The following is a 22850-nucleotide window of genomic DNA, read 5'->3' on the forward strand; positions in this document are numbered from 1 at the left end:
ATTTGATTGAAGGGACTTTTGATACATTTTAAGTTACATTGGGCATTTTTTTTTTTTACTATTTTGTAAATTTTTATAGACAAAATGTTAAATCACTTAATAAAAATAAAGGAAAAACTTAAAACTTCAGTATAAAATTGTCCTAAACAGTTTTAAAACACCTCCCTGTTATTTTATTTTATCCTGGTTTGAGGTCAGTTATCTGAACATTTCACCTGTTTGTTTCTTACTGTACGAGGGCAGGTTATTATTATTACTGTGTGTATATATATATCTTTGTATAAAATATCGTTGTGTTGTTGCTTTTGTTGCTTTTATTTTTGTGACTGTCTGTTTTTTTTGTGGGGGGGGGGGATAAAGACACAGATGTTAAACTTCAGAGTGTTTTCAGCTGTTTGGTTTGTGTCACTCGAGCTGTTTGGTACCAGAGTTTATTCTCATCACATGTTTTTACTGTGTCAGATTTATTTTGTGGTAAGTTTTGTGTTTTTTTTGTTTTTTTGTCGATTGATTGAAGCCATATTATCGTTTTAAATGTTTATTTTTGACATGTCAGAGCTCAACGTGCCTTCTCTTCTCCTGTGGTATTCAAATGCACTTGTCAGTATTTTTAATATTGTGTCTATCTGATACTGTGTGTGTGTGTGTTGAGTCCTGTACACTGTGATGTGTGTGTCTGTGTGTTATGTACATGCTGACGATTGTCTGTATTGATCCAATTAAAGGTCGGTTGAGAGTCATGTTGTTAACGTCACTGTGTCGTTGTTCTACTGTCTGATTTAAAGTGCTGATCGATAAAGAGTTTTTATTGATATTCTGATATTTTATCAACTCACGTTTCTTCCTGAGTGTAGGAGAACATTTTTAAATATTCTGCTTTAATGTAATTTATTGACTATTTTAATCTCTGGTGATTTTATTTTTATATTTTAATCTAAAAATATCAATATTCAGACCAAGATGAGATCGACTTGCATCATAAAAACATAAAACCTGTAGCCAAAAAATATTAACGTTAGTGTAAAAAAGAAAATACTCTAAATTATTTATCAATAATTAAAATATTTTGCAGATAAATTCTTGTAGAAAATCTAAATTAATGAAAAAAATAAAATAAAATTCTGTTTTCCAGTTTCTAAAATGCAACAATTTTCTGCTTTTATTTAACAATACGAACATTTTTGATGATTTTAACCTTAATTTTGTTTCATAGAAAACAAGATGATTGATAAATTATCTGCAGTATTGATGATGTTGTTGTTTCACTCACATTAAATCTAACTCACTTTTTTATCTTCGAGGACAGAAACTCAGTGACCCTCTCTCTCTCTCTCTCTCTCTGGACAAATGTTTATTTTCCTTGTGAAGAACTCAAACTTTTGTTTTATAGACAAATCAAGTACAAAAACAATCAATCAATAAAGGTATTGGTGGTCCGTCTCCTGAAGCCGATTCCTTTGGAACCAAGTTTCCAACGAAGAAGCTGGAAAAACTCAAAAGTCCTCGAGTCAAAGAAATTAACGAACGAACATCTGCATCGGTCCGTTATCGACCGATTATTGCCGATCGATCGATACTACGAGGACTGAAGAGAGTGTGACAGAGAAACGTCAGTTCATCGTCCACCGCTACATCACCGACGGCAACGCGCTGCTGCTGCTGCTGCTGATGACATCACAGAGGGGGCGTGGCGTGAAGGCGGGGCTCAGGGCGTCGTAGAGACGGTGGACGGCCACTTCCACCATCTCCCTCAGAGAGTCGTCGTCCGCGCAGGTCACGGCCTGAGGGTCAGAGGTCAGAGGTCATCATGGTGTTATCAGCTGATTATTGAGTATTGATTTATACCCAGGGTTCCTACACATTTGAATCTCCAAATTCCATACTTTTTCCAGACCCTAATTTCCAGACTTCTCGGTAGGGCTGACCTCCAAAAGTCGACTATTCGACGATTCGATTCGGAGGGGTCTGATTCGACTATGAACCTCGTAGTCGAATCTAACCAAGACCGTACCATTCTGACTATATGGGGGTACCCACGGCTGCTGAGCATAAATTGTTAGCCTACATAGAATGTCTTTTTTCGTTATAAAAAGACTATTTTGATACAAAAGCTGCACACTTTCTGTTAATAAAGAGTTCAAAATGATGTGTGCGTTTAAACGGTAGTCTTAGCTTCTTACTACGTATTAATAAATCACCCACTGCAGTTGCACAATCAAATGAGCGGAGGTTTTTTTTGTTTTTTTTTTCAAATGAGCGGAGGTGAGCAGTAGGACCGTCAAAGTCACGGTACTCAGAGGTCACTGCAGAACACTCACTGAGTGGCAAAAAGACGAAGAGGCAGAGCCGCCAAAGTTTAAAATCAAGGAAGTCTGACAGTCTAACTTTGTCAGCATTTATCATGCATGACCTGACAGAACAGCAAAACATTGTGAGGATACATCTGACTTTGACCGAGTTACATTCAAGAACCTGCTTTCAATCACGGAAAATAAATTAACTCCAGCGGTGATTTTTTTTTCGATGGATCAGCTGTGTTTACCGTTTCAAGTGTCAATAGTTCTGATGGTTAGACAGATGAATTAGTCCCTAACACATCCTAAAGTTTGACATGTCAGAGTTTTTCAGAAGAGGAACTTGTTTTTTTTCCGACTTCCGAGTTGTAATGAACGCACCATAGTTGTGCATTATATAAACAAATCATGCAATTAATCATTTGTTTTCATTATTCTGAATGTGTATGCCATTATGTTACCAAATTATTTCCAGGAGATTGTAGCTATAGGTAGCACATACAAAAATAATTAACCCAGATAACTTTTATAATAAGACCAAACCCAGATAAGTATTAAGTATTAAGCCAGATCATTTCCATACAATAATTTCCAAATTCCATACTTTTTCCAGACCCTAATTTCCAGACTTCTCAGTAAAAAATGTTCAATAATTTGTGATATTTGAGTAAATAGTTGTGCATTATATAAACAAATCATGCAATTAATCATTTGTTTTCATTATTCTGAATGTGTAGGGGAGAGCGGGGTAAGTAGTGCCAATTTTTACTTAAATTGCCTTTAAAGCAAGGGGATTATAATAATGCCCCCAACTAATATTTAAGCAATATATCACTCCAGGCCGTGGTATATGCTCATTATACCACGGCTAAGGGGCGTTGTTCGGCCCGACGCGAAGCGGAGGGACGACAACCCCCTTAGAGTAGAGCATATACCTACCACGGCCTGGAGTGATATATTGCTTTTATAAAACGGTTACAAATAAAGGCAATATAAAAGAGGGATACGCAATCAATTTCATGTAGTTTTATTCAACCAGAAATATATTATCCAATAAAATAGCCTCACTGTGAAAAAAATAGTCCCACCTCTCCAGACGTTAGCTCCAAGTTAGCTCTGCATCTCGTCTTTTCCTCCGCTTTTTTTCAGGTTAATGTCACTGCTCAGTCCACTCTACCGTTGTTAACCGTCCCCGCAGGTGAAAGTTCACCTCAAACATGTGAATTCAACTACTTTAGTCCGTTTTTTAACATCGTAAAAACATCAGCTGTGTTTGGCTACGGACTGCAACAGTCCGTTGTCATGGATACATGACAACAACTTCCATTCATACCAGTCATACGTGCCTGACGCGGAGTGATAGCCTACGCTGTGATAAGGTTTTAGAATAGTAGCCGTGGTATATGCTCAATATACCACGGTTAACAACCAATCAGATTGCGGGATTTCACCTTTCCGTTTTATAAATGTACATATAGTTTAGGATGTTGTGCATCCCTGGGAACAATCACTTTGAATCTTAAATCAACTGTTTCAGAAATATAGCTTTAGAAAAAAAAAAAAAAATCTGGCACAACTTGCCCCCGGTGCGGGGTAAGTTGTGCCATTGGAGAGAATTCACTGGGGTAAATTGTGCCATTGATAATTGAAGTAAAACAGATAATTTTAATCTCACAAATGTTAATGCTATATAAAAGCAAGACATTCAATACAAAATTAAAGCCAGAAGCGGCGATGATCGGGCCCTCGCTTGTCCCCATGTAGTCGTGGAGGCCTGAGGCAGGCTGGGGGCTGTGGCACAAAGAAACGCAATGTTTTGTTCATCCACCAGACTACGAGCACAACCAGACTGGGCAGGTGTGTTCAGGGGCGGTCCCTCATCACACATGTTAAGTTTCAAGCGAATCCGTGCCCACTGCCATGTTTCTCCTATACACAGACAGCACTGCCACTGGCACAACTTAACCCAGGCCCCATGGCACAAATTACCCCACTCTCCTCTATGCCATTATGTTACCAAATTATTTCCAGGAGATTGTAGCTATAGGTAGCACATACAAAAATAATTAACCCAGATAACTTCAGATCAGACCAAACCCAGATAAGTATTAAGTATTAAGCCAGATCATTTCCATACAATAATTTCCATTTTCCATACTTTTCCAGACCTGGAAATGTATAAAATCAAATTCCATACTTTCCCATACTTTCCATACTTGCGTAGGAACCCTGTAAATACCATTATGATGAACCAGACGTTAAAGGGATAGTTCAACATTTTGGCAAATTCTCCTATCACCATAATTCCCTTGGTCGACCAATAGTCGTCATTAGTCGACTAATCATGTCACGACTTCCTGTATCTGGCCCTTCAAATTAAAAGCCCTATAGCCTTTCATATACAGTTCAGTCATATTGATTTTGATTATTTTAACAAGACACGGCTCCAAATGTTTGTTTTTTTTTCCTGCGAACAATCGACCATTGAAATTTTGGTTGGCTAATGATTTTTTTGGTCAACCATAGAGCACTGGAAAAGCGAGTAACGACACGCATTGGTCCAATGGAAGCGCCTCCTGATGGCGGAATATGGGTGTTGCAAAAGCGCCCAAGAACTGACATCTCTGCATTGTTGGTGAATGAGCAAGTGTGGTATTTTCAATAATTTAAGGACATTTATAGATCACCCACGTTAATAGCATCATTGAGGACCCTTTACAGATAAATATTAACACATAGGCAACACACATACATTGGAGTGAATGAGTTTTCTGGGCGCTTTTGCAAGACCCATATCCTGCCACTCGGGGCGCAAAACCCTTACCACGGGAGTCAATGGTGGTGTCGTTAATCTCTTTTCCAGTGCTCTAGTCAACCAGTGCTTGGTCGACTATTTCGGGGCAGCCCTATTAAATTCTGTGCAAAAAGATGTTGAAACAGTTTTCAATAAAGTAGTGAATTTAAAAGTACATGGGTTCTGTTTTGTTTTTGTTTTTTCGAAACTCACCAGTGTCTCCTGTTATCTCCACAAGGTTAGCTCTACTTAATATCAGATCACTAGCCAACAAATCCTTGTTAGTAAATGACATCATTATGACCTAAAATCTAGACTTCTTACTTCTTAGTGAAACATGGCTGACTGAATGTGGCTGTGCTACCATTCTCAATGAGGCTGCACCAACAAATTTCAGTTTTATGAATAAGTGTCGAAGTGGTAAGAAAGGCGGGGGAGTTGCTGCCATTTTTAAATCTGTATTTCAGTGCAAGGAAACTATATTTGGTGATTTTAGCTCTTTTGAATATCTATGTTTTTTAGTAAAGGGTGATCCAAAAGTTCTCTTCCTAATTATTTACAGACCACCAAGATACCCAGGAAAATTCTTTGATGAGTTTGCCGAACTGCTGTCAGTTATCTGCACTGACTACAACTTTTTTATCATAACAGGGGATTTTAACATTCACATAGACAATAACATGGACACAAATGCCAAAGAACTATGCTCTCTTCTTGACACTTTTGGCCTCTCCCAACATGTGAAAGGGCCCACACACACCCGAGGCCACACTCTGGATCTGGTTATCTGTAGAGGTGTTGACATTACATCTGTTGATATCAAGGACTTGGCTCTTTCTGATCATTTCTGTGTGTTCTTTGACTTACAGATAACTCCGGACATGCAGTTACCCTCTGTATCTGTTAGGAAAAGGTTCATAAATGAGAATACCAGTGTTAAGTTTATGGAGGCTATAGTCATGTCACCAACTGTGAGTGCAGAGACAGTTGATGAACTCCTGGATAATTTCAACTGCAAAATTTCAAATGTCATTGATACCATTGCACCTATTAAAACTAAGATGACCTTGGCCAGACAGAGAACACCATGGAGAAACACTTTGATGGTAAAGGCTCTGAAAACAGAATGCAGGAAAGCTGAGCGTAAATGGAGAAAAACTAAACTTCTAATCCACCATGACCTCTACAAACAAAGTCTTTGTAATTTTAACCATGGGCTATTCAAGGCTAGACAGCAACACTTTACTGAAATGATTAATAAGAATATCAACAACACTCGTGCTCTGTTTGCTATGGTTAATAAGCTTACAACCCCCCCAAAAGAGATAGTTTCAGAACTCTTTTCCACAGAAAAATGCAATGAATTTGCTTACTTCTTCAATGAAAAAATCAAATCCATAAGGCTAAATATCAACACAAATCAGCAAAATAATACAATGATGCAATCCCTAAAATCACCTAGGAATAAATCAACTGTAATGTCAGAGTTTAATACAGTTGACCAAAAAACCTTAGAAGAAACAGTTCAGCATCTTAAAACATCGACATGTTGTCTTGACACAATACCATCTGACTTTTTTAAAACTATTATAAGCTCTGTCCAAACAGATCTGCAGCAAATAATAAATTGCTCACTTCAATCAGGCACGTTTCCTAAACCCCTGAAAGTAGCTGCCATCAAGCCGCTCTTAAAAAAGAGAACATTGGATACTACCATTTTAACCAATTACAGACCCATCTCAAATCTTCCCTTTATAGCCAAGATCGTTGAGAAAGTGGTTTTTAATCAACTCAGCAACTTCTTAAACTCCAGTGGACTCTTTGACAAATTTCAATCAGGCTTCCGACCTCACCACAGTACAGAAACAGCTCTTATTAGAGTGTTAAATGACATAAGGTTGAACACTGACTCAGGCAAGGTGTCAGTTCTGGTCATGTTGGATCTCAGTGCTGCGTTTGACACTGTGGATCACAGTATACTGCTGGACAGGTTGGAAACCTGGGCAGGACTCAGCGGGACAGTCCTAAAATGGTTCAGGTCCTACTTAGAGGAACGGAGTTATTTTGTGACCATTGGTAGTTATCAATCCGATCGAGTGGCTATGACGTGTGGAGTTCCTCAGGGGTCAGTCCTTGGACCCCTTCTGTTTAACATGTATATGCTGCCTTTGGGTCAAATTCTACAGAACTCTAATGTCAACTATCATAGTTATGCAGATGACACACAGATATATCTTGCACTGTCTCCAGATGACTGCAGTCCAATAGAGTCATTATGTCACTGTTTAGAGCAAGTCAAAAATTGGATGAGCCAAAATTTCCTTCAGTTAAATCAAGAAAAAACTGAGGTCATTGTTTTTGGAAATAAAGAGAAGAGGGTTGCTGTCAGTAAACACCTTGAGTCACTGTCTTTAGAAACTAAAGACCAAGTCCGAAACCTTGGCGTGCTGATAGACTCAGATCTGACCTTCAACAGCCATATCAAATCAGTTACCAAATCAGCCTTTTATCAACTGAAGAACATATCCAGAATTAAGGGTTTTATGTCCCAAACTGATCAGGAGAAGCTGATTCATGCTTTTATCTCCAGTAGACTTGACTACTGTAACGGTCCTCTGACTGGTCTCCCCCAAAAAAGTATCAAACAGCTGCAGCTCATTCAGAACGCTGCAGCTCGAGTTTTAACCAGAACAAAGAGATCAGATCACATCACCCCGGTTCTTAAGACCTTACACTGGCTCCCAGTCAGCTACAGAATAGATTTTAAAGTTCTGCTCCTGGTTTACAAATCACTGAATGGTTTAGGTCCAGAATACATGAAAGACATGTTAGTAGAGTATAAACCCAGTAGAGCTCTGAGATCTACTGACTCAGGTCAGATAGTGGAGCTCAGAGTTCAGACCAGACATGGTGAAGCAGCATTTAGCTGTTATGCTGCTCACAAGTGGAACAAACTACCAGCAGAACTGAGATCAGCCCCAACTGTCAGCACTTTTAAATCCAGGTTAAAAACATTTCTCTTTTCACATGCTTATAGCTGAGAACTTTAAACTTATCTTTTTTTTTTTTTCTTTTACTTTTATTTGCTCTTGCTTTTAACTCTGTTTTTAGTGTTTTGTTTGTTTTTATTCTGTCTTATGCTTCTTTTTTTTTAATGTTTTGTCTTTATGTAAAGCACATTGAGTTGCCTTGGTATGAAATGCGCTATATAAATAAAGATGCCTTGCCTTGCCTTGCCTTGCCTTTTAATCGTGGTATCGAATTAGTATCGAGAATCGTGGAAATTCACAGGTATTGGTATCGACTACTGAAATTCTGGTATCGTGACAACCCTATGCTGTAGGCGAATTTGCCAAAATATTGAACTATCCCTTTAATGTTCGTGTATAGAATAGATGTCAGGGACGCTGGACTCACTCTGGTCTCTGGGTCGATGCACGCCGTGACTCCGTCCACCGTCACACTCAGGCTTTTACTGTCTTTGAAATTCACGCAGTCGTCCCCGAACATGTCGCTGAAACAGAAAAAAAAACATTTTACCAGGTGAAAACAGAAAATATTTAATCTTTATCTTCATTTAAAAGTTTTATTCTCTTATATTTGGATCAATTAGGTTTAATTTTAACTTAAAAAGTGTCAGATTCTACAGTTTTGTCCGATATTTTAACCATTAAAACCATTTTCGAGGTGTAGCTACAGGTGTTCAGACTCACTGCAGCATCAGCTCCAGTCGCTCGACGAACAGCTCCATGTCGAAGGTTTCCTTCCTGCCCTCGTGGACTGAAACAAACAAACAAACAAACAAACAAACAAACAAACAAACAAACAAGCGTCAGTAAAGTTTCTGTTCATCAGTGAAATTAAAATAAATTCCCTCGTGATGCGTTCACTGACATTTCTGGGCGGTGGGGTTGGACTGGACCTCCAGGATCACCGTGGTGACGGCGTCAGCGTACATGTCGTTGAGCGGGTTGGCGACCCACTGAGACGAGAACATTTTCATTATTAATAATTTTATTTCAGTTATTTATTGATTTATAAATTTTATTGCTGCATCAATTAGTTTATCGAGTTTTTTACTTCAATTGTCTGTTGTTTTTACATTCTTCTCTGTTTTATTTGTGTTGAGATTTTTGTAGTGTTTGAAAAAGTGTGATAAAAATAAAAAATTGTCATAATTATTGTATATATCTGTGTAATGAATGTATTAACTGGCTAATAATGTATCTGTAACCAGGTCTGAGTGAGATCTGTGTCTAAAAACATAAATAAAATTATAAAATATACAAAATAGTTTGAAATAAACATGTAGAGCAAATACTGAGCATTAATAAAACCTGACTGCAGCTACATAACCATGTCATAAACTGTATATTTAATGTTTATAAACTGGTTTAAATAAAAACAGACGTGTTCGTGTGCTCAGAGTTAATAAAGTTTTGATAAACAGGTGAGTTTTAGCCACTTCAGGCGACATGTGGTGGATGATGAGTGTAAAAAGTGTCGTGTTGCGTTCGAGTGTCCGACCTCCAGTACGACCATCCCGGCCTCGTGAACCAGCGTGATGCTCTTAAAGATCTTCACCGTGATTTTCTCCGTCCCCTCGACCTGCTCCACGTCGCCTGAAACACACACACACACACACACACACACACACACACACACACACACACACAGAGGAAACAGGAAGTTACAGCTTCTACTGCAGCATAGATATATATATACTGACTAGATGCCGCGTTCCTAGGCAACTCTATTGAGTGGAATGCGTTAACGCGGCGGCCATCTTGGTCAGGGGGAAGCCGTGTCTACTTACTGCACTAGTCAACAGAGGCAGACGTCTATTAACCATTAAAATCGCCATAACTCACCAAATATTCAACCGATTTTCAAGCCGTTTGGTTTATTATAAATGTCAGACATATGTTTATGATACAACAACAACAAAAAATCTTTATAATTTTTTTTTAATGTATTAAACATACACTTACATACTCAGACACACACCCACATGCATAAACACACTGAAATGTGTTCTACAAGGGTCTGACTGCTGGTCAGATGTATATTATGTCTATGGTCAGAACCCCGGACCAAGATGGCGGCCGTGTTGACGTACGCTGAGAAGCAGAACGCGGCATCTAGTCAGTATATACTAGGGCCCAATTCCAAGCCGACCCCTCACGGACTCACTGACTTAGAGGCGCGTTCACGGGAAGTCCGTGAGTGTGTGAGGGCTGTTCCACTGTCAGATCATCAAGTCAGTGAGTCAGTGAATGAGCCCTTACTGCCCCCTTACCCTAGGGGTAGGGGAATTACCCACAGTTCATAGCGTTGTGAAGTCAAACACATGAGATGCCGTCGGAACGCAAGTGTTAAAAAAAAAAAAGTAAATTACCACACGTAGTCAGAGAGAGCTCCGCCGCTCTCTTTATTGTTAATGGACAGGAGCAACAACCAAAAAAAAGAAAGAAAGAAAAAAGAAAAGAAGAAGTTTCCTGTCAGTATTAACGTGCAGTTTGTGATTATTGATGATGATTTGATCAGATCTGATCCGGGAACATTTTGTTTTGAGTCCGTCCACCTCACACACCTTGTGCGCGTTGAAAGTACGTAAATTATCGGTCCAAGACCGGAGTCAACAACATGTTGTTGTCAAGGTAACGTGTGGTGAGAGTGGGTAAGTGCTGTTCCATTCATATTTACAGCATCTGGACCCTCACAGACTCTCACACTCTGTCACTTACAGCTGACGTCACTTTAGTCAGTGAGGGTTCAGGGCTTTAGGGGGCGGATTGGAATTGGGGGTATATCTATGCTACTGCAGGAGGAGGAGGAGGAGGAGTTAGAGGACGAAGGGGGCGGAGCCAACTCACCCGCGAGGCTGCGCAGCTGCGTGACGAGCAGCGAGATCGGTCCAGTGAACGGGATCGCCTGAGTCTGCTTCACCGTTCCCATGGCGAGGTCGGTGTAGTCTGAGGAGGAGGAAGAGGAGGAGGAAGAGGAGGAGGAGGAGGAAGAAGAGAGGAGGAGGAGGAGGAGGGAGGAAGAGGAGGGGGAGGAGGAGGAAGAGGAGGGGGAGGAGGAGGAGGAAGAGGAGGAGGAGGAGGGGGAGGAGGAGAGGAGGAGGAGGAGGAGGAGAGGAAGAGGAGGAGGGGGAGGAGGAGAGGAGGAGGAGGAGAGGAAGAGGGGGAGGAGGAGGAGGAGGAGGAGAGGAGTCAACTCTGTTAGTCACTCCATCGTTCATGTCTCTACTTCTCTTTCTGTCTTCATCCTTTTCTTCACTCTGTCTTTCTTTTTCTTTACTTTTTGTCACTTCTCTCTCTTCTGTATTTCTAAGTATTTCTTCTCTCTTTCTGCTCGTCTTTTTTCTTCCTCCTATCTTTTTCTTTCTTTGCCCTTTTTGTTTCTTTTCTTTCTCTCTTTTTTCTTTGTTTCTTTCCTTCTGATTATTTCTTTCTTGTGTTTTCTTTCAATCTTTCATTGTCTTTCTTTCCTCCTCTTTCTCTCTTTTTCTTCATTTCCTTCCCTCTTTTTTTCTTAAGTATTTCTAAGTATTTCTTCTTTCTTTTTTCTTCCTACTATCTTTTTCTTTCTTTGCCCCTTTTTGTTTCTTTTCTTTCTCTCTATTTTCTTTCCTTTTGATTATTTCTTTCTTGATCTTCCTTTTTTCCTGTTTCTTTTCTTTCTCTCTTTCTTTATCTTCCCTCTTTCTTTTTTCTTCGTTTCTTTCCTTCTGATTATTATTTTCTTGGTCTTCCTTTCTTGCATTTTCTTTCAATCTTTCATTAATTGGGTTTTCCATTTTGTGAAAATGCGCATAAATACTTGAATGGAAACGCCAGAAATTCGAATAAAGGCAGTAAATGCGCATAAAAGTTTATATGCTTGGAGGGGGTGGATTTGTCAGCGTATCGAATAAAGGAAATGCGAGTTTTTGTGATGGAAACAGATTATGCGAATTGAGCATAACCAAAACAGCGGAAAAGCGAGCGGACTGTCACAGTTCCTACTGTCTTTCTGTGTAAATATCTCATGTTACAACATGAAAACCTAAAGTGCGGCCTATATATGTATTTTCTTTTAAAATGTAGCTGGTGCGGATTATACAGGTGCGTCTATAGTCCGGAAAGTACGTAAATTGTCCATGATGTTGAGTGTCAGATGAGTGTCAGCTGTCAGATGAGTGTCAACTGTTGGATACATTCACGCTCTCTTATGACGTAATCTCACGGTGCACTCCTCCTAATCGCAAAACACTAATGAATGGAAACGGGCATAAATTCGCTTTGCTTTTTGCGCATTTTCACAAAATCCTCTTTTAAATTCGATACGACTTGGATGGAAACCCAGCTATTGTCTTTCTTTCCACCTCTTTCTCTCTTTTTCTTTATTTCCTTCACTCTTTCTTTCTTTCTTTCTTTCCTTCCTTACTTCTTTCTTTCTTTCTTTCTTTCTATCAACCAACCAACCAATCAGTCCAGATGTTGAGGTTTACTTTCTGTGACAGAAGCAGCTTGAAACATTTGATGACGGATCAATAACATTAAACATTCATCAATTATAATAAGTGTTTGACAATACACACACACACACACACACACACAGTCTCACAGACACACACACACACACACACGCAGACTGACTGGAGAGGTCGGACGGCGTCAGGATGTGGTAACTGAAGTTTCTCTTCACCAGGATCCCGGAGACTCTCTGACCCTGAGAGCACTTCTCATCCGCCAGCACGCCCATCACCTGCAGCACAGCACAGCGGAGCAAAGCATGCTGGGAGTTAACAACACGGCCCACACCAATACAACAACACAACAACAACACACACACAGACACACACACACCTTGGCCAGTTTCTCTCCTCTGAAGTTCAGCGTCACAGCTTCAGTGTTTCGCGGGTTGTGGACTTCGATGTGAACCTCGTCGTTGTCTTCGTACTCTCGGATCAGAGCCGCCTTCAGCCGGGCCATCTCGTTCTGCTCGCCGTGCACCAGGATCTGCACACACACACACACACACACACACACACACACACGGACACACACATACGGACACACGCACACACACACACACACACACACACACACACACACACACACACACACACACATACGGACACAAACACACACACAAACCAACTGCATTAAGGTGGGACACTACAGGTGAATAGGGTAGAAATTTAAACTAACAGATATCACCATGAAACTTCCCAAGTTTATCACTCACATTAAGACAAATATTTTTTGTATTACAAGTTTTGTCAAGTTTTATGTTTAAATATGTAAATGAGGCAATATCTGATGAAATATGCGCTAATTTGCATACATTTCCAAAACAGAAATCTGAACAATGGATAAAGAACCTTTCAAAATTCTTGTTTTATTTTGTTGACATATCAGAGTCAGAAGTTTTTACAGGGGAGGATTTTGGATATGTCTTTGTATCACTCTGTAAATGAGAAAATACTGTCACCAGCCCTAAAAATTCAAATATCGCCATGTTTTTAGGAGTAAAATGTTGTATAAATCAGGCTGTGAATGATATATCAACAATCCCCTCTGGAAAAACCTTCAGAATATAGACAGGAATCAAACTGGAAGGTTTGGTGTCTGTAAGTGCTGCTGAAGTGGAGATTTCTAGCTCAAGAGTCTGAGGAAAAACTCATTTTGAGAAAACGGCCTTTAAAGATTTGTACTGTAAAATTCCATAGATCATTAATGTGAATCGCACTTTTACGATTGACTGCGGATACGGAGGAAACGACAATTTTTGGATCCACATAATTGTTCAGGAGAGAGAGGGAGCTTTACAGTGATACCTGACATAACTTTTGGTGAATTTAGGAGAAATCTACTGATGAAAGAGACAAAATGAAGTAAAATAAAAAACCTTAATGTGGATTTTCTACCATTTCTTTCCACTTTTCTGAGAGAAAAATATCCCAAAATCTCAAAATTGATCAGTGCATGAAAAAACTGTGTTTTTGCCTGTTAGTGTGTCGCATTAAACCCAAAGGTTTGTGGATTTAATTAAATAGTGTGGATTTAAATAGTGTGTGTGTGTGTGTGTGTGTGATGTTTTTACCACGTGCGGCGGTTTGAGCGCCCGGATGAACTTGCTGGTCTGCTGGTAGTCGGTGTGAGCGGAGAAGGAGATGTAGTCGACCGACATCTTGAGAGGAAGCTTCTGTCCCGACATGGTGGCGATCTCATCAGGCTCCGTCATGATGTGCTGCAACACACACACACACACACACACACACACACACACACACACACACACACACACACACAGTACATTAAATAACCTGTGTGAAAAGTTTCATCATTTAAAATAATATAAAAATATTATTAAAAGTTCATTAAATCCCAGCGGCACTTGAACGCAACACGACACACTCTTCTGATCGGTCCTATGTCGTTAACACAGGCGTCTGTCACAGATTCAGATTCTTGTTACGTAGCCACATTAAACTCAACATTATCAATAAAACTGACCGGACTGATCCAATACTGGGAATATCTATCGATGCCGATCAATAATATAATTTAAATAAGAGTCTTATTTTATTCAGATACACACACTGTAAAAGATTTTGTTTCAGCAATTACACTGTTCTCAGTCAGAGTTATTTGTGTTGTTGTTCTTGCCATCGCAGTTATTATCACCAAACTATAAGATACCGATTAAAGGAGAAGTTATGAATAAAGAAAGATGCATTTGGGGCAGACAAACTAATTTTACAGCTGTTATTGTCTATTTTTATTTATTGCTGTGATTGTTTATTTTATTTCACTCTCTCTGCTAACATTTCCATATTTCGCACATTCTGTGACAAACTGTAAACTGTTTTCTTGTCTGTAACAACATCTATTGCACGTCTGTCCGTCCTGGGTGAGGGATCCCTCCTCTGTTGCTCACCCTGAGGTTTCTCCGACTTTTCCCTGTTAAAAGGGTTTTCCATGGAGTTTTTCCTCAGTTGATGTGAGGGTCTAAGGACAGAGGATGTTGTTACGATGCCATGTAAAGCCCTTTGAGACAAACTGTTTGTAAAAACGGGCTATACAAATAAAATTGCCTTGCCTTGCCTTGCCTCTCACTCTCTGTTGTTCTTAACTTGTCTCCAAAAGTGAACACAGACCTGACATTTCTAAAAACCAGTGGAGGAAACGTTTCACTTCCTATGATAATAAACAAAAAAAACTGCAGAAGGGACCAGAGGTGTCGCAGGTTCGATTCCCACCTTGGCGAGCGTCCCCTCCACGCAGTAGCCGGCGATGATGACGCCGTTCCTCTTGTCCGTGCACCAGCTCTCAAACAGCTCCCGGGACAAACCGCTCTGCATCATGCCGGGCGACGCCATCACCACGCTGGGCCCGATGTCGTCGAAGTGGTCCATGCTCTGACACACACACACACACACACACACACACACACACACACACGTCAGAAAACAAACGACAACGACAATGGAAACAGGCAATAGCATACATAGGCCCAATCCCATTTCACCCCTTGGCCCTACCACTTACCCCTACCCCTCCGTTTTGCGCGTTCACGTGTAGGGGTAGGGGTGTCCCAATCCCCGTTAGGACAGAGGGGTAGGGGGAAGTGGTAGGCTACATACCCCTCCAAACGGAGATTTTTCAGAGGCACACTCCAAACGGAGGGGTATGAAAATTTCCCATAATGCATCTTGCGGCAGCCGGCAGCGGTGGCTGTAAAACGAAAAGCTGTTTTATTTCTCACTGTAGCGCTGTTATTATGTCACTTTATTAAGTTTTAATATTTTTTCTTGCGAGAAAGTAACTGTTTAGGTCCCAAATGTGCAGTTAGTTTACCCAAATGACGGCGGGTTAGAAGTTTGCTCCGACGATTTTTCGGAGAAGTGAAGCTCCAGGAGGAAGCGGCTCCTCACAGAGGCAGCAGCCGGTCTGCAGCGCTGCTCCGCCGGCCAAATTACGTCCTCGTCCCGGTCCCGCCGGGAGAGAAGGCGGTCGTTAATTAACTTATCCGCAGGTTTTTAGAGGTTTACCACCAGCATGTTAAATTCTTTTCAGCATTTAAATGTTGGTCTCATTGATGAAATCTGACAATTGTGGCAGTAGCACTAGTTTATTTGGATGAAAAGTTATGCTTCATGTATCAGACAGAGGAGCAGGCAGCTGCCTCTGGGCTCTGTGTAAATAAATGTTTTACAATGAACCGATCAGTCTGCATTAAGTTTTATCTTATTTTATTAAGTTATATGGAACACGCTATTTGATTTCTGGCAAAAGCTCGCCGCATCAGTTTACGTAAAAGCCAGTGAGACTACGTGATGACGTATGTGATTGTTGAAGGGGTGTCCCAATTCGGAGGGGTTGACTTTCTACCCCTACCCCTTGTAGCTCCGTTTCAAGGGGCGAGGGGCAAGGGGTAGGGGTAAAAAAGAGAAATGGGATTGGGCCATAGGGTTGCAAAATATCGGGTATCGGGTAATATCGGAAACTTTCTATGGGAATAAACAGGAATAAATCCGAAATTTACAAAATTGAAGGTTGGCCCTTAATAAGCAATTAGTAATATTTTACTCAATATTCATGTTTTTGTTGTTCAGTAAAATAGCTGATTGTTCATACAAGAATTAGAACTTGATAAAGTTCTACTCACAAATAAATCTGTTGAAATGTCATGTTTTTTAATTGTATTGTTATTTTGCATGGATGTCTGCTTATGACGAAACAAAATATTTACATTTATGTTTGGATATGATACAGTTTGTTTAAATTACCCCAGATTTCCAGTTAATCCCCATAAATTCCCATAATTTCCCATAATTCCCATGGATATTTTCCAATTTGGAATAAAAAACTGGAAATTTTCCGCCCCTTTGCAACCCTAAACATACACAATGTATACACTGACAATACACTGACCAAAACAGACAAAACGGAAAACAAAGGACAGAACAAACCTGACGACACAATAAAACAGGACAGAAAAGTAAAAACAAAAACAAAAACAAAACAAACCTTCAGGTTGCTGATGTGCTTGAAGACGAAGGGGTTGTTGATGTTGATGGCCTTGCGGATCTTGTCGTTCATGGCGTTGATGTAGGTCTGGTACACGGCCATGCACTTCCTGGCCAGAGACGAAGCGTAGAAGATCGGGATGTCGTGGAGCTCCGGGTGGTTCTGCCAGTACTCGTCTGGTCCACACACACACACACAAATAAAGTTAAAGGGATAGTTCACCCTAGAATGATATTTCGCTCATTATCTACTCACCCTCATGTTGACTAAGGGCTGGAAGAATTTTCAGAGTCCACCGTCCCTTCTCTGAGTTACAGGGGGTCTTGGCGTAGCAGTGCATTTCAATGCCACGGTAGCAAAGGGACACCAGAGCTCTTCGTAAAAAAACACACACAAAAAAACATCCAAATACCTCCATGATGCTCGTATGTAATGTCCGTCTTGTGCTGAAGCCCCAAATTGCGTAATTGTCCCGAAAAAAATTAAATAAGTCTATATTTTAAGCTTGTTTGTAGCGGAAGCTTCTCGAAGCTCCTCTTCCTGGTCCGTCCAAATCTCGCGTGATTCGCAGTAACCGCACTGACGCCGGCGCAAATCACGCGAGATTTGGACGGACCAGGAAGAGGAGCTTCGAGAAGCTTCCGAATTTATGGGGATTAACTGGAAATCTGGGGTAATTTAAACAAACTGTATCATATCCAAACATAAATGTAAATATTTTAGGGTCACGATTCGATTCAACCGATTCTTGATTTCTTTTTGCGATTTTTAGTTTGCTTTATTAACACCAGACCATGTGAAAACGTTGAATGATGATGATGTCTACAGACTATTATATCAGAAGCCATATTTCCCCCCAAAAAATGCACATCACATGTTTCAGATTTACTCAGCAGCAATATATTCGAACCATTTTAAAGTAAACTGCTACATGAAGCTGATTTTATAGGCTACTCTCTTTTCAAAAGCCTGGACTGAAGGATGTGAATATTTGGGTGTCTCTTCGATTCAAAATCAGTTCTCATGCACATGCACATGGACATGTAGCCTATCTGTAACAAAGGCTGCTAAAAAAAAAAAAAAAAAAAGAGACGGCACTCTGCTCTCAGGCCAGCTCACCTGCAGCCTGTCTGCAGCGCCACAGAGGAGCTGTCAGAGCTGCTGCTGCTGCTGCTGGTCCTCTCTCTTCAGCCTGCTGTTTGGCTGCACTTTGTATGAGTTTAAAAAAGTGAAGATCTAACGTCACCTGAGCACCGATCAGCTGATCCAGAGCGCAGTGGATGTGGCTGCTCACACCGTGTCCTAACTGGATGCGACGCGAACGAGCGTCCGACAATCGCGTCACATCTGACGCTCTCTGTCCACACTGAATCCGTGCGTCTGTTGTCATGGAAGCACATCAGCTGTGCGCTCGCCCGCTCGACAGACTGGAGACGTAACTACCCGGTTAAAAGATGGGTGAATTGTGCCTTTTAAACAGAAAACAAGTTTCTTGAAATATAGAGCCAACAGCAAGTTGTCTCTATAGTGTAGGAACACGAGTTGTAAAAAACATAATGCAGGGTTTTCTGTAACATTATAAGACGGCGCACCGCCCCCCGCCCAAGATGAATGAAGAGGCTATTAAAAAAAAAAAAAAGTCCGCTAGTCTCCTTGAAGCGGCTGTTATGTGTCTCTCTCTGGCGGTGTCAGCTGATGTGCACATCTGCAGCAACCCAAACAAATGCACATGTTACTGTTGACTGGCTCTATTCCAGCCACATGATTGGTTCGACGCGGTGGAAATCTCATTATCATTGGTTATTTGTATTGTCTGCCAAAACATGGATGAATGAAACCTATCGACCACGTCTCATATTTCTATTGAGGAAAAGTTATTTCACAATTTATAGACACAACACCGACAAGCACTGAGAGCCGCATGTTGCAGTGACGTTATATAGGCTATAAAAAAAAAAATCCGCAAATAATAAGCCGACGAAAAGGTGCAACTTGCCACTTAACTTCTTGTCGATGTATTATTTGCGGGGGCTTTCGGGGGATCTGCTGACGGTGGAGGATCTGGGACTGATTGACTGTGGACCACCACCAGTCTGATCAGGTCCATCACAGCACAGCAGCTGCAGCACTGCCCCGCTGTCACATTACTCTCGCGTATCAGCTCAATCTGTTTACATTAAACCGACATCAGGAGAATAATGAGAATTATGATTAAAAATATATTTGTTTCGAATTTTGGCCCCTGGATCATGATTTTTCGCATTCTTGGTTAAAAAAAAAATCCTCTAAAAAAAAGACAGTTGGGATGCATAATGTGTCTCATAACAGTATACTGTGCGTCACGCTAGGGGTCGGTGGTGTTTTATTCTAGGGGTCGGTGGCGGCTGTGAGACAGCAGCGGCTCCACGGTGAGGGGGGGGGGGGGGGGGCAGCTTCTGCTCACCTGACTCTGTGCAGCTTCTTCATTAAATCCAAACAGTCCGACACAGCGACGCACTGCTCCTTTGACTCTAAAGTCTCTGTAGCTCATCAGCCCGGAACTCGCCGACATGGATCAGAAGCGACGGCGGCGTTTGGCCTCAGTGTCTCGGACTTCCAGAGCAGCTACAGAGCAGCGTTGTGACCTCAACCATGGTCGATGAGAGCAGAAATGTTGTTGTAGGCCTGTGCATATTCTCATTTGTCCAGGTCATAGTATTTCAAAGGAGGTTAAATCGAAAGCAACTGGACTTCTACTGAGTCTCCAGACCAGTTAGTTGGACCAGTCCCAGCCTGGTCAGATGCTACATGAACTGATGAAGCCTCTTGGATGAGAGGTGAAACGTCTTCCTAGACAAATAACTAAGTCCAGTTGAACCTGCTTTGAAAAAAAAAAAAAAGTTGTTGGCGGGCTCGTGAATTTTTTTTTGACACGAGTCAAAAAGAGCGTCAAACCGCGTATCTCGCGTTTGGTCGCGCGTCACAACTCGAGCGAAAAAAAAGCGTTCCTCGTGTTTGGTGGGAAGCCCCTTGTGGGTCTTCCCACCAAACACGATGAAATAGACGAAGACGCGAAGGTCCCGTCGCACAAAACAAATCGGGTGTATTGCGTCGCAAAAAAAAAAAGTCGCGTCTACCGCGTCGCGCGCCTAATCGCGTCTCGCGCCTAATCGCGTCTTTGCGTCACGGCCTTTTACACCGCGGACGTAACGAATAAACGGTGACGGTGTGAACGAACAACATAGAACAGGACCAGACGTGGCGTTGTTTCCTCTTTTCACCGACAGCTCCACTCTCCCTTACTTACACTAACTACTGTTATTGTTGAGGCCAGAGAATTGTGGGATTTGTAGTTTTTGACCAATCGCAGGTTGTGCTCTTTCTTTTTGTGATTTTCCCGGTTCACACATGTATTTTTTTTTAGGGGCAAATGCGAGTGAAATGCTCGTCCATGGTGGGCATAAGAAAATTTAAGACCTGTCTAAAATTATTTAAGACTTGAACACAATAATTCAACAAATTTAAGACATTTTAAGGCCTAAAATTTAGATTTTCAAATTTTAGACTTTTTAAGACCCCGTGGATACCCTGTTATTTCATATAAAAGTTTAAGTGCATGCATATTTTATGATGCTGTGTATTTCAGGTGTAGGTTAATATACACACACCTCAGGAGGCCTGTTGACTGGTTAAAACAAGGTAATCAGTAGATGGGAATTAACTTCAGATTTAGTCACGGATCACCTTCAAACTCTCCTTGTCATGATATTTGAATTAATTATACATCAACACCAGCATATATAGGATTAACACAACATACAAATGAATAAAATGATCTAAAAGTATACATTTGTTTATTATTAATTGGATTATTCAACAAAATGTTAAAATTATAAAACCATCCTTCAACTTAAAGCCCGAGGCGACGTCTTTAAACAGTTTATTTTGCTCATCAAATGAAGAGAAATTGACTCTGGAGCCTGAAGTCTGTGATTATTGATTAGGATTTTCAATCAATCACTTTTTAATCAAAACACAGCTGCGTTTTAATCTTCACTGTTTCTGCTCCAACTAAGATAAATAAATCATAATAACATCTGTTCTTTGTCGCAGCAGAGAGAGTGAATCACTGCGATTCATATGTTTATAATTTACATAATGTGATATTATGTGATAATGAAGTTTAGGTGAAGAGGTGCATTCTGGGAAATATTTTTTGTGAGTTGATGAAATTACTTATCAATATGCGCTTCCATTTAGACATGATGACGATAAAGTGCAGGACAACACGGTGTTAAAAACAGTTTCTTTTTTTAAAAGGATTTGTATTTCCATGCTTTTATTTTGAAGGGATGCTGCATGTTTTAGAAGCCTTACTTCTGATTTCCTGTTTGTCAGACTCAGTTTATTGATCTGGTCACATCGATTATTGATTGAAATGTTTAATTTTTCTAATTTATTTACTTTACTGTACATAGCTACTTTCTTTTCTTTGTCTTGTTTATTTGATGTTTGTTTATTTTATTTCATGCTCTTATATCTTATGTTTTGTATTTATTTATATTTACAAGTTTACTATTTGCCTTATTGGTTTGTACATCGATTTATTTGCAAAATAAAGTAAAAAAGCAAAAAACAAAACACCAACAGAGGGTTGAACAGCTGAGTCATGTGAGTGGCGGTGAGCGTCCGTTACCTTGACGCCGGCGATCTCGATCATGAACATGGCGGCGCCCAGCACGTGTCCGGCGTGGTAACACCAGAACTTGATGCCGGCCACTTCCTTCACCTCGTGGAAGTTGATGGTCTCGATCTTCTCCATGCTGTCCTCCAGGTCCGTCTCCGTGTAGAGCATGTCGTCTGCCGAGATGTTACTGTCACACACACACACACACACACACACACACACACACACACACACACACACACACACACACACACACACACACACACACACACACACACACACACACACACACACACACACACACACACACACACACACACACACACGCACAGCATCAACACACAGCTCCGTCACAGCTCCACCTGAGCGACAGGCAGCATCACTCCCTCTCTCTTTGTCAGCTGTAAAGTGACTGAGTGTGAGAGTCTGTGAGGGTCCACACAGCAAAAATGCCAGTGTTAAATCAACTCTGAGAGTGTTAAATTTAACACCGAGAAAGTGTGTATATGCGTCCACTCTTTTCAGTGTTAATTTAACACTAACACTAGTGTTAATATTTTTACACTCAGCTATAGTTATTTCAACACCGTAGGGAGTTGAAAATTAACACTGGCCAACACTTGTTAAGTGTCAATAGTACTCTACACTAGTGTCAGTGTAGATTTTTACACTTAAGTCTAGTAATTTTTACACTGTAGCGAGTTCAAATTTAACACTGACTAACATATGTATAGTGTCAGTGTTAGTGTTTTTACACTCAGTTATAGTTATTTTAACACTGTAGGGAGTTCAAAGTTAACACTGGCTAACACATGTATAGTGTCAGTGTTAATGTTTTTACACTCAGCTATAGTTATTTCAACACTGAAAGGGGTTAAAAATGAACACTGGCTAATATGTGTAGTGTCAATAGTACTCTACACTAGTGTCATTTTAATAAAATGTTACACTGACTGTGGTTGAAAATGCTACACTGACTACCAATGCATTCAGACCAATGGGTGAAAAATTTGACTACCAATAAACCCACCCACCCTTAACCACCGCAACCACCCGCCAAACCACAAAAA

The 22850-nt window shown here is 40.6% G+C and overlaps 1 protein-coding gene across 1 annotated transcript; it reads right to left on the reverse strand.

The window, feature by feature from the left end:
- Positions 1-1573: 1573 nt before the first annotated feature.
- LOC146968561 (cleavage and polyadenylation specificity factor subunit 3-like) lies at positions 1574-21948 on the reverse strand. Its single transcript, XM_085759266.1, has 12 exons — positions 21738-21948; positions 17115-17290; positions 15344-15502; positions 14185-14331; positions 12945-13097; positions 12735-12843; positions 10965-11063; positions 9616-9710; positions 8979-9070; positions 8802-8855; positions 8506-8602; positions 1574-1781 (listed from the first exon to the last, which is right to left on the reverse strand). Exons 1-12 carry the CDS (start codon positions 21946-21948, stop codon positions 1629-1631), a joined length of 1545 nt encoding a protein of 514 aa, XP_085615392.1. The 3' UTR covers positions 1574-1628.
- Between the last annotated feature and the right edge of the window lie 902 nt (positions 21949-22850).

Source organism: Trachurus japonicus, chromosome 18 (assembly GCF_045865225.1).
Source record: "Trachurus japonicus isolate A0001 chromosome 18, Traja_1.0".
NCBI classification, from domain to species: Eukaryota; Metazoa; Chordata; class Actinopteri; order Carangiformes; family Carangidae; genus Trachurus; species Trachurus japonicus.

Coding starts and splice junctions, on each gene's coding strand:
- LOC146968561 (XM_085759266.1), bottom strand. CDS start 21,948: ATGCTCTACACGGAGACGGACCTGGAGGACAGCATGGAGAAGATCGAG. Junction 17,291..21,737: donor AGCTGTTCAACCCTCTGTTG/GTGTTTTGTTTT, acceptor TGTGTGGACCAG/ACGAGTACTGGCAGAACCAC. Junction 13,098..14,184: donor CGCTCAAACCGCCGCACGTG/GTAAAAACATCA, acceptor GTGTGTGTGCAG/ATCCTGGTGCACGGCGAGCA.